Source organism: Rhinichthys klamathensis, unplaced genomic scaffold (assembly GCF_029890125.1).
Source record: "Rhinichthys klamathensis goyatoka isolate OS25496 unplaced genomic scaffold, OSU_Roscu_1.1 h1tg000139l_1, whole genome shotgun sequence".
NCBI lineage: Eukaryota > Metazoa > Chordata > Actinopteri > Cypriniformes > Leuciscidae > Rhinichthys > Rhinichthys klamathensis.
In genome coordinates, this window is record NW_026606674.1 from 1,347,838 (window position 1) to 1,360,822 (window position 12,985).

The 12,985-nt window shown below is 38.0% G+C and overlaps 2 protein-coding genes and 1 non-coding gene across 14 annotated transcripts in view; all 3 read right to left on the reverse strand.

Annotated features, from left to right (window-relative positions):
* Positions 1–2,525: 2,525 nt before the first annotated feature.
* On the reverse strand, positions 2,526–9,538 carry ankrd16 (ankyrin repeat domain 16). The gene is made up of 7 exons (XM_056257536.1): positions 9,122–9,538; positions 3,612–3,832; positions 3,483–3,525; positions 3,294–3,402; positions 3,045–3,206; positions 2,872–2,950; positions 2,526–2,774 (listed from the first exon to the last, which is right to left on the reverse strand). The coding sequence occupies exons 1-7, from the start codon at positions 9,454–9,456 to the stop codon at positions 2,620–2,622; spliced, it is 1,104 nt and encodes a 367-aa protein (XP_056113511.1). The 5' UTR covers positions 9,457–9,538; the 3' UTR covers positions 2,526–2,619.
* trnay-gua (transfer RNA tyrosine (anticodon GUA)) lies at positions 4,397–4,481 on the reverse strand. Its single transcript is given in 2 exon segments — positions 4,397–4,432; positions 4,445–4,481. It is a non-coding gene; the product is annotated as a tRNA-Tyr (tRNA).
* A 1,307-nt stretch (positions 9,539–10,845) lies between the features above and the next one.
* The window catches only part of pcloa (piccolo presynaptic cytomatrix protein a), a 57,522-nt gene continuing 55,382 nt past the window's right edge, over positions 10,846–12,985 (reverse strand). For all 12 annotated transcript variants that reach the window (XM_056257522.1, XM_056257531.1, XM_056257521.1 and 9 more), the window contains one exon: positions 10,846–12,952. In XM_056257522.1, the coding sequence (XP_056113497.1) occupies positions 12,809–12,952 (144 nt within the window). In that variant the 3' untranslated portion in view covers positions 10,846–12,808. The remainder of the gene's footprint in view (positions 12,953–12,985) is intronic.

Consider the following 12,985-nt stretch of genomic DNA (forward strand, 5'->3'; position numbering starts at 1 on the left):
GAAGTGGGCAGGGCGTGCGAGTTGACGCGTTCTGAGATGCGATTGGTGGACTGTGTTGTCAATCACCGAGAGTGAACGCGCGCCGCCTGATCGATTCATCTCTATGATTCATCCAGTGGCTCGAATCTTTTAAAAAGGTTCACAAAAATATAGCACTTACGTAAAGTAAAATATATTTCAACTGTGCCAAGTTGAAAGACTGTTTTCTATTGTCTTATGTTTCTTTATTTCTATAAAAAATAATAAAGCTAAGACAATAAATACACGATATTTTGTTGTTGTAAAATATGAGGCATATCTATTAGATTATGCGAATATGGATGTATATGTTTTGTGACTGATTTCCCTTGTTGGTTACTTGGAGTTTATGAGTGAGTCATGAAATCGTTCGTATGAAACAGAAGTTACCATAATGTGTACAACCAAATAGATGTAAAGCCAAGTTCATAGGTTTCATGTCATATGAAAAGGCACAAATAAATAATTTACCACATGACTTGATAGGTCAAATTTAACTGGGTTAATTTTAGGTTTATTAGAAATTCTTTATCAAATGAGGCTGCTAAGATATACAGGTCCTTCTAAAAAAATTAGCATATTGTGATAAAGTTCATTATTTTCCACAATGTAATGATACAAATTAAACTTTCATATATTTTAGATTCATTGCACACCAACTGAAATATTTCAGGTCTTTTATTGTTTTAATACTGATGATTTTGGCATACAGATCATGAAAACCTAAAAAAATTAGCATATCATGAAAAGGGTCTCTAAACGAGCTATTAACCTAATCATCTGAATCAACGAATTAACTCTAAACACCTGCAAAAGATTCCTGAGTCTTTTAAAAACTCCCAGCCTGTTTCATTACTCAAAACTGCAATCATGGGTAAGACTGCTGTCCAGAAGGCCATCATTGACACCCTCAAGCAAGAGGGTAAGACACAGAAAGAAATTTCTGAACAAATAGGCTGTTCCCAGAGTGCTGTATCAAGGCACCTCAGTGGGAAGTCTGTGGGAAGGAAAAAGTGTGGCAAAAAACGCTGCACAACGAGAAGAGGTGACCGGACCCTGAGGAAGATTGTGGAGAAGGACCGATTCCAGACCTTGGGGGACCTGCGGAAGCAGTGGACTGAGTCTGGAGTAGAAACATCCAGAGCCACCGTGCACAGGCGTGTGCAGGAAATTGGCTACAGGTGCCGCATTCCCCAGGTCAAGCCACTTTTGAACCAGAAACAGCGGCAGAAGCGCCTGACCTGGGCTACAGAGAAGCAGCACTGGACTGTTGCTCAGTTTTGCATGTCATTCGGAAATCAAGGTGCCAGAGTCTAGAGGAAGACTGGGGAGAAGGAAATGCCAAAATGCCTGAAGTCCAGTGTCAAGTACCCACAGTCAGTGATGGTCTGGGGTGCCATGTCAGTTGCTGGTGTTGGTGCACTGTGTTTTATCAAGGGCAGGGTCAATGCAGCTAGCTATCAGGAGATTTTGGAGCACTTCATGCTTCCATCTGCTGAAAAGCTTTATGGAGATGAAGATTTCATTTTTCAGCACGACCTGGCACCTGCTCACAGTGCCAAAACCACTGGTAAATGGTTTACTGACCATGGTATTACTGTGCTCAATTGGCCTGCCAACTCTCCTGACCTGAACCCCATAGAGAATCTGTGGGATATTGTGAAGAGAAAGTTGAGAGATGCAAGACCCAACACTCTGGATGAGCTTAAGGCCGCTATCGAAGCATCCTGGGCCTCCATAACACCTCAGCAGTGCCACAGGCTGATTGCCTCCATGCCACGCCGCATTGAAGCAGTCATTTCTGCAAAAGGATTCCCGACCAAGTATTGAGTGCATAACTGAACATAATTATTTGAAGGTTGACTTTTTTTTTTGTATTAAAAACACTTTTTATTGGTCGGATGAAATATGCAAATTTTTTGAGATAGGAATTTTGGGTTTTCATGATCTGTATGCCAAAATCATCAGTATTAAAACAATAAAAGACCTGAACTATTTCAGTTGGTGTGCAATGATTCTAAAATATATGAAAGTTTAATTTTTATCATTACATTATGGAAAATAATGAACTTTATCACAATATGCTAATTTTTTGAGAAGGACCTGTATATTTTTACTCTATTCTTTCTCATTTCACATTGTTTGACAAAACCGTGATCCAGCAGCTCCTGGTCTTATACACATTTCATAGTTCTAAAACAATTGGGATTATTATACAAACAAGCACTTAAACACTTTAAATAAGAATAACTTGCTTAGCTGAGAAAACCTCATTAAGTTTAAAAATGTTTGTTTAGTTCATAAGATTATGTATGGTTTAGCTCCTCCTCCTCTGGCTGATTTTATTCATTTTAAATCTATAGAAAACAGAGTAACTAGAGGTGCAACTAGAGTGGATTGCATAATTCCATGTAAGAACATTTTATTTAACCCATAACAATACCTTGTCTTTTTTTCTTTTTATATAGATTAATGTACACTGTCCCTTTTTAAAATAAATAAATAAATGACTTTCATAAAAAGCATTTATTTTGTAACTTTGTATCTCCACTTTTGCTTAATATTCAATCAAAGCAATTATTTATTAATTTGACACAGCGATTACATTTCAAGACTTTCAAACACTTCTTTAATGTTAGTTTTTATGGCATACTGTCTTGCTGTATTGCCTGTGTTGTCTTCAGTATCTCTGAGTCCCAGCTGCAGTAGTGTCTTAACGGCGTCCGCATGCTGGCCAATGCAGGCCATATGTAGAGCTGCAAACCATTAAAAGATATTTTCACTTTGCCGTCTAATTAAAAAGATCTCCTTAAGGTGGCATGCAGTGAAATACACTGTAAAGTGTACTCCTACCTGATCTTCCTTTTGTGTCTCTTGCATGAAGATCAGCGCCCAGGGAAAGCAGTGTTTTTATGGTGCTTGTGTGACCTTCCTGAAAAATAAACATCGAGATTGAAGCCAGATCAGAAGAGGAAGCTGAGAATGTTATCTTAACTGTGCTTCATGTTTAATGCAACCGATAAAACCTTAGCAGCATAGTGCAAAGCAGTCAGATCCAGTTTTGTGGCTCTTGAGTTTATATCGATACCAAGGTGGCGCACGAGGAAAGAAAGTGCTTCTTCTTGAGCAGTAACAGAGGCCTGGTGCAGGGGCTGCGCTCCGAGAATATCTACTGCTGAGGGACATGCCTAAACCAGATAAACGTGTACATAAACATGCTCACATCTAATAAAAGAAAACCGACATGAGTTAATGATATGTGCAGATGTGCATACCTGGTGATTCTCAAGGAGCAATTTAGCAATAGCTATGTGTCCATTCCTTATGGCATCCATAAATGGTGTGACTCCACAACTGTCCTTCCCATCAGGCTCATAGCAACAACTGAATTAACATGTAAACCATGTAAGCTACAGTATATAATAAGGACCTGTGCTTCATAAGACATTCATACTCAATGTTACCTTTTAAGCAGAATCTTCACTGCATCCTCACAGCCATGCATAGCTTGGGTGAGAAAATGGCAAGGAAAAAAGATACATAAATGCATCATATGACAATTTGAAAACACATTAAATCCTGTGCTTCCATACCAGCCGTGTGGAGGGGCGTCCTGCCAGTCTTGCTCTTTGTCTTCCAGACCTCAGGTTTGGCCAGTAGGAGGCGGTGTATGATGGCTGGATCTCCTTCTCTGCATGCGATGTGGAATGAGTTCCATCCATCCTTGTTCTGCAGCATTGGGTCAGCACCGTGATCCAGCAGCTCCAGGACGACCTCAAGGTTTCGTCGGGTACAGGCCATCATAAGAGGGGTCCTAGAGAGGTTAAAAGTCAGTTTTGTTCAAACTCAGTAAAGCTTAACAAGAACAAAGAGCAATGTTGTTATTGTTAACTAAAATTAAAACTAAAACTATTTTTTACAAAAAATACTTTTTCGTTAGTTGAAATTAAGCTGAAATAAAATAAAATAATACATATTAGATAAAAACTAGATAGAAACTTCTCAAATTTAAAATATAAAAACGGAAAATATAAAACTAAAAGCTAATTCAATATATAAATAAATACTATAATAGTATATAAATAATACTAAAATAATACTGATGTACATGTAAAGAGTATGAAAATAATCACTCAAAAATAGACTTCACTTCCCATAAATATATGTGCTCTAAACAATTTATACTTATACGCACATTTACAAAAACAGTTATTATAACTCATTTATTTATTTACTTTTCATTTTTGGACACATTTTAGCTATGTTTTTAATATAAAAATGACACATTCCTTAATAACAGCAACGGTATTATTAAATGACACATAAATGTATATAAACTGCGACAGGCGTGTGTATTTCGTATAAGGATAAAAACATTTCCTTCGAGCCGGATTCGAACCAGCGACCTAAGGATGGCAGCAAACCTCTACAGTCCTCCGCTCTACCAACTGAGCTATCGAAGGCGTTAAAGGCCATGGTGCAGGTTAAACACTACTATCGATTAATGGGTACATAAAGCAGTTAAGATATGTATATAAAGTTAGAAATGTCTCCAAAATTGTGTTAAAGTCCAGTTTTTGACGTTTTTGGTTAGTAACGGTTATTTTTTTACGCGACTCGGCGATGACGTCACATGAGGTAGACGCAGGCAGCGGCGCGCTTGGTTTAGTTACAGTTCTGATGGTTCACAGCCGAGGAGATCGATGTTCTCGTCAGGGCCGTAAAATAAAGAGAAGTGACATTGGGCCGGGGATGGGACAAACCCACCCAAATTAGCTTCGGTTAAACATGCACATAATAATTTGGGTAAATGTGTACGCTTTATGCCTATTTTTCCTATCGTCATGAACACAACAATGATTTCACTCGTGTTTAAATAGTTTTCCTTATAATAATGTATCATTTGCAAAAAGTAAAATGCATCTGTGTAGATGAGAGAATCATCTACAGTGTATGCGCGTTGTTCATTCTGTATTATGGCCAAGCATGCGCGCTTAAAATAGCATCTGAATGTACGCGCTAGACCTAGACTTTAGACTAGGTTAGGGTGACCAACAGTCCTGTTTTCACGTCCTGTCCTGGCTGGGGTTTTTTTTTTAATTATGAAAATGTCCTGGTTTTCAAAACTTCTGGGAAAGATCAGCTCTAAAGCAAAACATAGATGGGCAAACAAGGAGAATGAGGAAGAAAAACAGGATAAAGAGGAAGACTAAAGATACATTTTGTTAGTTTGTTTTTGTAAGCTTGTGAGAGCTATTTTTGTTAAATTTGGAGGTATTTCTTTTAGTTATTTCTTATTTATATATTTATTTTTCTAATACAGAAGAGACATTATTTCATTCATTCAAACCTGTAATAATTATATATTTATTTTTCTAATACAAGAGACATTTCATTCATTCAAACCTTTAATAAAACAGGCTCTGAGAAGGCTATCTGAATTTGTGTCTTGTAATATAACCATTTTCTACAGAGGAGGCATAGGCTACTTTAAATATACTGAAATTAATAAGGCATCATTGAGTAAATTTCGAGTATAATTTGAGTATCTGTTTGCCAGGCCGAGTGTCCTGCTTTCACCTCTATCTCCAGTGAAAATGTTGTTTGCAAACGTAGCTGACGACAAGTAGGCTGGTCATGTCTTCAGTCAGTGTGATTATTGTTGATAATGCTAACTAGTTTTCCTCGTGACTGTCAATGACACCGTCAGGCTTACCGGGAGAGGGAGTGAGTTGCGGGCGGTGTCGTCCCATGGAAACTGTGGTGGAGAGCTTGTGTTGTAGGGAGGTGAGCGCGTTTTGGTCGCTGGTCGAGGACCTCACCCCGCGGCCAGCAGTTGTAACGTGCCTAACGCAGCATCCTGGATATGAGGCATAATGCCTGAATCCAATTGTGCTACACATAGCATACTCACACTTCATGCAGGATAATGGTCCCCTTCAAGCCAGCACGCACGAGTATGTTCATGGTTTATGTTTACTTTATCTTTTTATTTTTTACACTGAGTCCTTTGAACAACAGCTATAGGTGACAGGAGATGTGTTGCATACACAATAAACATGCATCAGAGACGTTTCCAACCTACTTACAGAGTTTAAAACTTAAGAATCTTTCCTACTTATCCCTAGGCAATACCGGTACACTGAGTACAGGCAGGCTATACGCCGGCCTGGGCTTGGAGTTTTAGGCAGGAGTATAAGAAGCCTCTCGTGTGGTTTCAACCATCAGACAACAATTCCAAAGTCGTGACCAGACCTATCAGGGCTTTCAATCACCTCGTTTGGATGAAAATATATAAAAATAATAATTGCTTATTCTGTTGTGATCGCCCAATTTGCCCTCAAAATGTTATAAAGTACACAGAACACATGAATTTCTATAAGAAAAAAAAAACTGTTTATTGGCATTGCTTGTAATGGTTACTAAACATTTACTGAACAAGGACAAAGATTACTGAACAAAGACACAGGTTGCAAGTAAACAAATCTATATAAAAAAAAGCCCACTGATGTAGGGCTAGACCTGAAACGTTTGCACATTGTTTCTTTTGCCTGCAATAGTGTGGTCCAGAGCCATAGAGAGAGAGAGTTGCGACACTCCCATAGACCGCCATAGGAACTTAAAAATGCGCAAGTAAAGCGTGTCGTGGAGCGGCCAATAGTTCCAAACACTGATAGTTCCAGCATTGAACCCCATTCATTTTCAGTGCTTCCGAAGTACGCTCGCTGGTAAAATAATGAAATTACTGTATTTTTTTTACTTTTACACACATTAGCCGACCTCTCGTGAATCTAGTCAGTATATTTTATGTAGCCAGTTTTAGTTAATGCTTATTGGAAGATAATGGGTTACTTGCAGCTAGCTATAGCTCACATGACCAACTCTTCATTAAAGTTCGCTAACTTCTGGTAACCTGAAGTATATATTATATTATTTATAATATATATGCATAGCATATGCATGTATGTATGTTTGTACGCCTATGCATGTATACACACATAACCCTAACCCATTTAAATAAATGAATTGTGTGTGTGTGTATATAGTTTATATTTACCAAACATTACTGCAAATTTGTACATGCACACTTATATTTTATGTTGGTTGTAATTCTGAACGGACCGCCTCTCCAGAACTCTTTGCGTGATCACGAAGGTAGGCTAATGGCTGAATCGGAATTTATAAGCAAGATCACGGGAATCAATAGCCTAAGAAAAAAAGTAATGATTTTGTTTAAAGTAAAACCAAAGCAACAGCACACAAAGAAAAAAAAAACATGCAGAATGCAGGAAACCACCACTAAATGAATACTTACAACTAAATCATTGGACTTGTCTGTGGAAAGAAAATAATGTGAAATTAGGTTCTTGTAGCGTGACTGCCGGGCTAGGTAGAGGCTGACGGCCTCCTCAGGAACCTGTTTGAAGGATGTGGCGATGGGGGCGAGTGCATCAGGACAAACTGGCGCTAACCTCTCGAAGAGCTGCAGGTGAATTGGTGTAGCTTTCCCGAAGGGCCTTCATTAATGATGTTGCATAACCTGCAGACATAATAATAATACTGTATAAAGATCATTGCCACTAATGGAAACACATGAAATCGTCCTGCATATGAATTATAGCAAACATAAACAGTAAACAGAATGTTACGAGATTGCCAGGGAGATTACAGTACAGTGGACCCTGATATGCGCTACTAAATGTTTTAAAAAATACATAAAAGAAATTCAGAACATATTTGATGATTTGAATGTTACAATTAAATGTTTACACCAATACTAGTGGTAATACATGTGGTAAAGTTACATAAACTCTATGAGGTAGTGAATTTACTGAGAGGTAGCTAAACTCTGAAGTGAGAAGTGGATAAACTGTTTCTGACATAATTTCAGCGGTGGGTAAACTGCGTTTAGCCTCCACTACAGCCCTGGCGACACGGTCACGGTCAAATGTGAAAGAGAACCGTAGCAGTCTAACACAAAAAGCAAACACACGATTGCGAAAGCCGCTTGATGATCATCACCACTGATCCAAACACTAGCCATGAAGCTTTCATGACGATATGGACATTTACTTCAGGGCAATTTTGTTTAGGCTCAAATTCGTGAATCACGAAAAATGCTCTTCTAATGTCAGAGTGATCGTGCTTGTAGTGGAGGCTGTGTCAAAGGGAACACGGTAGCTATACAAAATACACACAGAGCTAGCTAACACGCAGCTTGTAAACATTAACGTTAGAATGAACTTACCGTGGCAATATCTCGCTTGCGGCAGACGGTGTCTCTCGACCTCGGGACAGGGCAAGCAGAGAGGTTTGCAATGCATTCACAGACGGCACGGCGGTAGGAAGTAACTTAGCCATCCTCTCACTCTTCAAACTAAGTGAGACCATCTTGGCATCCCCTGCGTGGTAAATTAATCCTCCTCTTTGAAATGCGCGCTGCATATTCTCGAGTAGGCGGCGACAGAGCTAATTTAGCTGAAAAATCTGCTCGCCTAATCTTGACAAATTGCACCCAGCTTCGGAAGCTCCCTTTGTCCTTGGGGAAACAATGGACCCCATGTCCAGTTTTGATAAAGTTTTTGCACCCGCCACAAACACAGTAATAAACCATTTTGTCTACTTATTATCTAGCTTACTCTTCTCTATCTCTAAGCTGTTATGCTATGCTATCTCTCACTATCTATCTATGTTATGCTTATGATATCTATCTATCTATCTCGATATATTTACTTATCTGACACTGTCACTCTTTCACTAGCTACCGTTAGCTAAGTTACTACTCGCGGGCTTTCGTCTGTTGTCCAACAGCGAGTACCTCATGTGACGTCATGCAATGCATTGTGGGAGAAATTAGAATCCTCGCTAGGCTAGTGGTAAATGCTAACACATCACCGACTTTTCCGTATTATATTTCTTTTTTGTAATCCCCTACAACATAAAATACAAAGGATAACTGTTTAAATGTTTATTACCAACTAGAAAACTGGCAAAAAAAAAAAAAAAAAAAACCTGCACCATGGCCTTTAAGAACTACAGAGGTGCCCGATTGGCTATCACATTTTCATTCCTCCATACAAATTCGAGCAGTTTTTTGACGTACCAGTCTGCTTTCTTCAAACTGTCTATTTTCGCTCCCCTGGCAATGAGATACCGCACACACTCACAATGACCCATGGAAGAAGCCTCATGCAAAGCTCTCTTGTAGTCGCTGTTGTACACATCAATGTCCATGTTCAGCTCCTCTACTAAATATCGCAAAATGTCCATGTGTCCATGTCTGGCAGCATAGTGCAGTAAAGTATCTCCAGATTTTCCAAAATGAGTACAGGTGACAGACTGCTTGTTTACGTGCTCATTGAGTTGCTGTTTAACTGTGCACAGCTCTCCATGTTGAATTGCTTTGATTAAGTGTTTAAATGTGCTTTCTTCCTCCATTTGGCTCAATAAAATCCTATTAAACAGATTTTAAAGGTTAAAAATACACACAAGAGTCATGCATTAGCCTACTAGTGAAATGATAACAACAGACCCCCAGTGTGATTACTGCGTGGTCGGTCGGTTAAAAGAGACGAAAATTCTCTTCAAAATAAAAGTCCCTTTATTAGTATATTTTAAAATATTGATTTTATCTTTGTAAAATACAATATTCGCAGAGATCTCATAAAACAAGAAAAAAATGATGTTGTGATGCTATAGATAGACAGACAGACAGACAGACAGACAGACAGGCAGATAGACAGACAGACAGATAGATAGATAGATAGATAGATAGATAGATAGATAGATAGATAGATAGATAGATAGATAGATAGATAGATACAGACAGCCATCTATAGATAGATAAACAGACAGACAGATAGAGACAGACAGACAGATAGATGTGATCGAAAGATAAAAAAATGTGTGAAAGTGGCTTACAAATGAATTCACCTCCAGGGAAATTTGTACATATATTATTTAATATTTTGACTTGGGGCATTAGCCTTTTATTACAGCACAATTTGCATAATTTATCAATACCGTTTGTGTACAACCACAAAAACCATGACAGTTTGATTTTTTTTCATCAGTTTACATTAAGTGGAAAACCAGACGGATTATACAAGCATATCTTTGTACAGTCAGCATACATATTTAGATTTGATTAATTTTTCATAATCTTTTTCTCTTTTTGTAAATAGAATCTGGACACAAAAATAGTATGAACAAACCACCAACAAAACATGCAACATCCAAAGTGAAAACACCATACGTTTCCTGATTCTACTTTTGAGTCAGTAAGGTCAACATCTGTTCTTTATAATACAGGGTTAAACTGGTGTCTGTTGTGCAGGTCAAGTCCAGTCCATCAGAGGCAAGCATGGGGAAAGCTTTTACCCTAGTGCATGTACAACATGTAACACACAGATCAAAACACAATCGCTCTGCTTCTTTCCCTCACACATGCTCTTCGTTGAACCAGAAAACTAATACAAGATCATATTTGTACAAAAAGAAAATTATTATTTTTATTTACATGGCTTCTTTTTTATTATTTTTCTTTGTTTTGCAGAGGTGAAAGAGTTAGTGTGGCGAAGTGAAATTGGAGCATGCACGAATTATTCAAAGGAGGCTGCATGAATTCATGTGACAATTTGTTATATGATGCTTTTTTTCCTCATCTAATTTGTAAGCATATATTAAAAAAACACACACATTCTGGGAGATCAGAATATATAATGAAAGCTGAGCATTGTATATAAAGCTGAGTGCAGTGAGATAGTTGTGTTTCCAGACACTGTGTTTGAAAGGACCAGAATGACGAACCAGTCTGCTATGATCTTGTAATGTACATAACTAGCAGTTAAATAGTTGAGTAGGATAACTACCCTACGTTTCTGCAAACTCATTGTTACATGACCTCAAAATAGCATAAAAAATAAAATAAAAACAAGCATCAAGCAAAAGACACAACCAATATATTATTATTATTATATATAAGCAAACATATTTACCATGTGAAAAAAAACATACAAAAATAAAAAAGTCCTCATTCGTAATGCTTTATCTGTCCTCTGACCACTAAACAATAAGTACACCAGATGCATTTTCAGTTGCATAGAATAACATACACAGAACCTGCGGATTTTGGTAGTTTGGCACAGGTTAAAGGTCGACTTAACCCTTAACGCTGGACGTTTGAGTGAAATATCTGTAAGTGCTCGACCTGTAAAATGGCTGGGTTATGTGTTGTAAAGGTTGTATCCACATATCCTAAGTTTCAAGGCATAAAAACATAAAAAACAACATATAAATAACACTAATGGCATTTGATTTAAGTGTCTGCATTGCGAGGTGGCCACACTTTTCTGAAAGTACGAGATGGTGCACTCAGCATCTCAATGTCTCCTTTTAGATGTAAACCGTGAAGATAATTGCAGTAAGCCAAAATGATCAGTAAAATTAAAAATGAAAACATTGTGATGTCATCACCCTGATCCTCATTGTTATCGCCTTAAGCTGAACCTACTTGATCAAAGATCAGCCAATAACATTTAAGCAAGGCTTTTTCATCAAAAACCTGAGTGTTTAGGAGTTAAAAAAAACCAAAAACTTTAAAATAAAACATTATATCAGCATTGTATCAGCAATATGATGACTTCAACATCTGGACAGACATTGACCCATTCAAACTCTAATCCTCGAGTAATCAAGAGAGACCGATGCGTACGTGTTTGTGTGGGGGGTTGACAGTGTTGACTGTTGTAAATGGCAGGATGTTCCGCTTTTTTGACGAAAACTCAGAAAAAACTATCAACCTACATTCGTAAAATGCTAGACACAAAGTGCAAATCATATAACAGTGCTGGATTTGACATTTTCAACTGATGCTGCTGCATATTGGTGATATTTCGTCTTGAAACATTCATCAAATGAGCAAATCATAAAAATCAGCAAAGACTTTCTATTAATTTCTGTGTGAGTCATAAGAGACCGGCAGTTTTCCTAAACATTTAAATTCTTTGTTATAATCCACTTTTTTATTCATAGAGTCTTAGGGCTCTGAAACTGTATTTCTGAATTCAGTATCGCACAGCGAAAGACAAAAGTGTTACTTCTGTGAGTGGAAATAACCGTACTGACACAACGAGTCATCACAACACCCAATAAATCCTATTTCATTCATTTCATTCTGTCTATATTATACCATAAAATACTCTTCTAATCCATCGATAATATGCTTTAAATATCAGTTCTTTCAACACATTATAACATCTGGGAGGGAATGTAAAATAACGATAAATATCTAAACTGAATTTGTCTCTATCATACAAAAATAATGTATATGATATCTATCTGTAAATAATCATAATGTTCTCATATGAATAATGCACAAACGGGAAAGTTACAAGTTACTGGAAATGTTCACTCTATCATCTAACTGTCTGTTGTGGACCAATGTACACATATTATTATACATACACCAGTATAAATATGTGTGAGTGATTGTGAAAGTGCATGTACACATACACGTATGAACATTGTGTCAATCTCCTGCTCAATTTTGTAAGCTTTTCCCAACGTAGAGATCTGCATCTTGTCACTAAAGGTCAGATCTTTCCTGTAAACACCATTATACACCTGTTTCTCCTTGGCTTGGGTTAACACAATCACACGTGCCAGTGCAATCAGGAAGCTCCCTGTGGGTAGGCCCTCCAAATTCAGCTCAGTTTAGTCCCAAAGAGTGCGGCAGAGATGTGCGACTCCACTGCCTGTTCTGTCCTCGCGCCTCATCTGACCGCCGTCTTTAGGAGTGTATCTGAGCTGTGCTGGCCAGCAGCTTGTGCCAGCTCACCACCCGTTTCCGCAGGTCTACCTTATCCAGCCACACGTAGGCTTCGCCAATTAGGGTCTTCTTTACAAACTTGCCTCCGTTTGAAACAAGAAAAAGCTGCAAGGATGGGAATAAATATGAATCACTCCT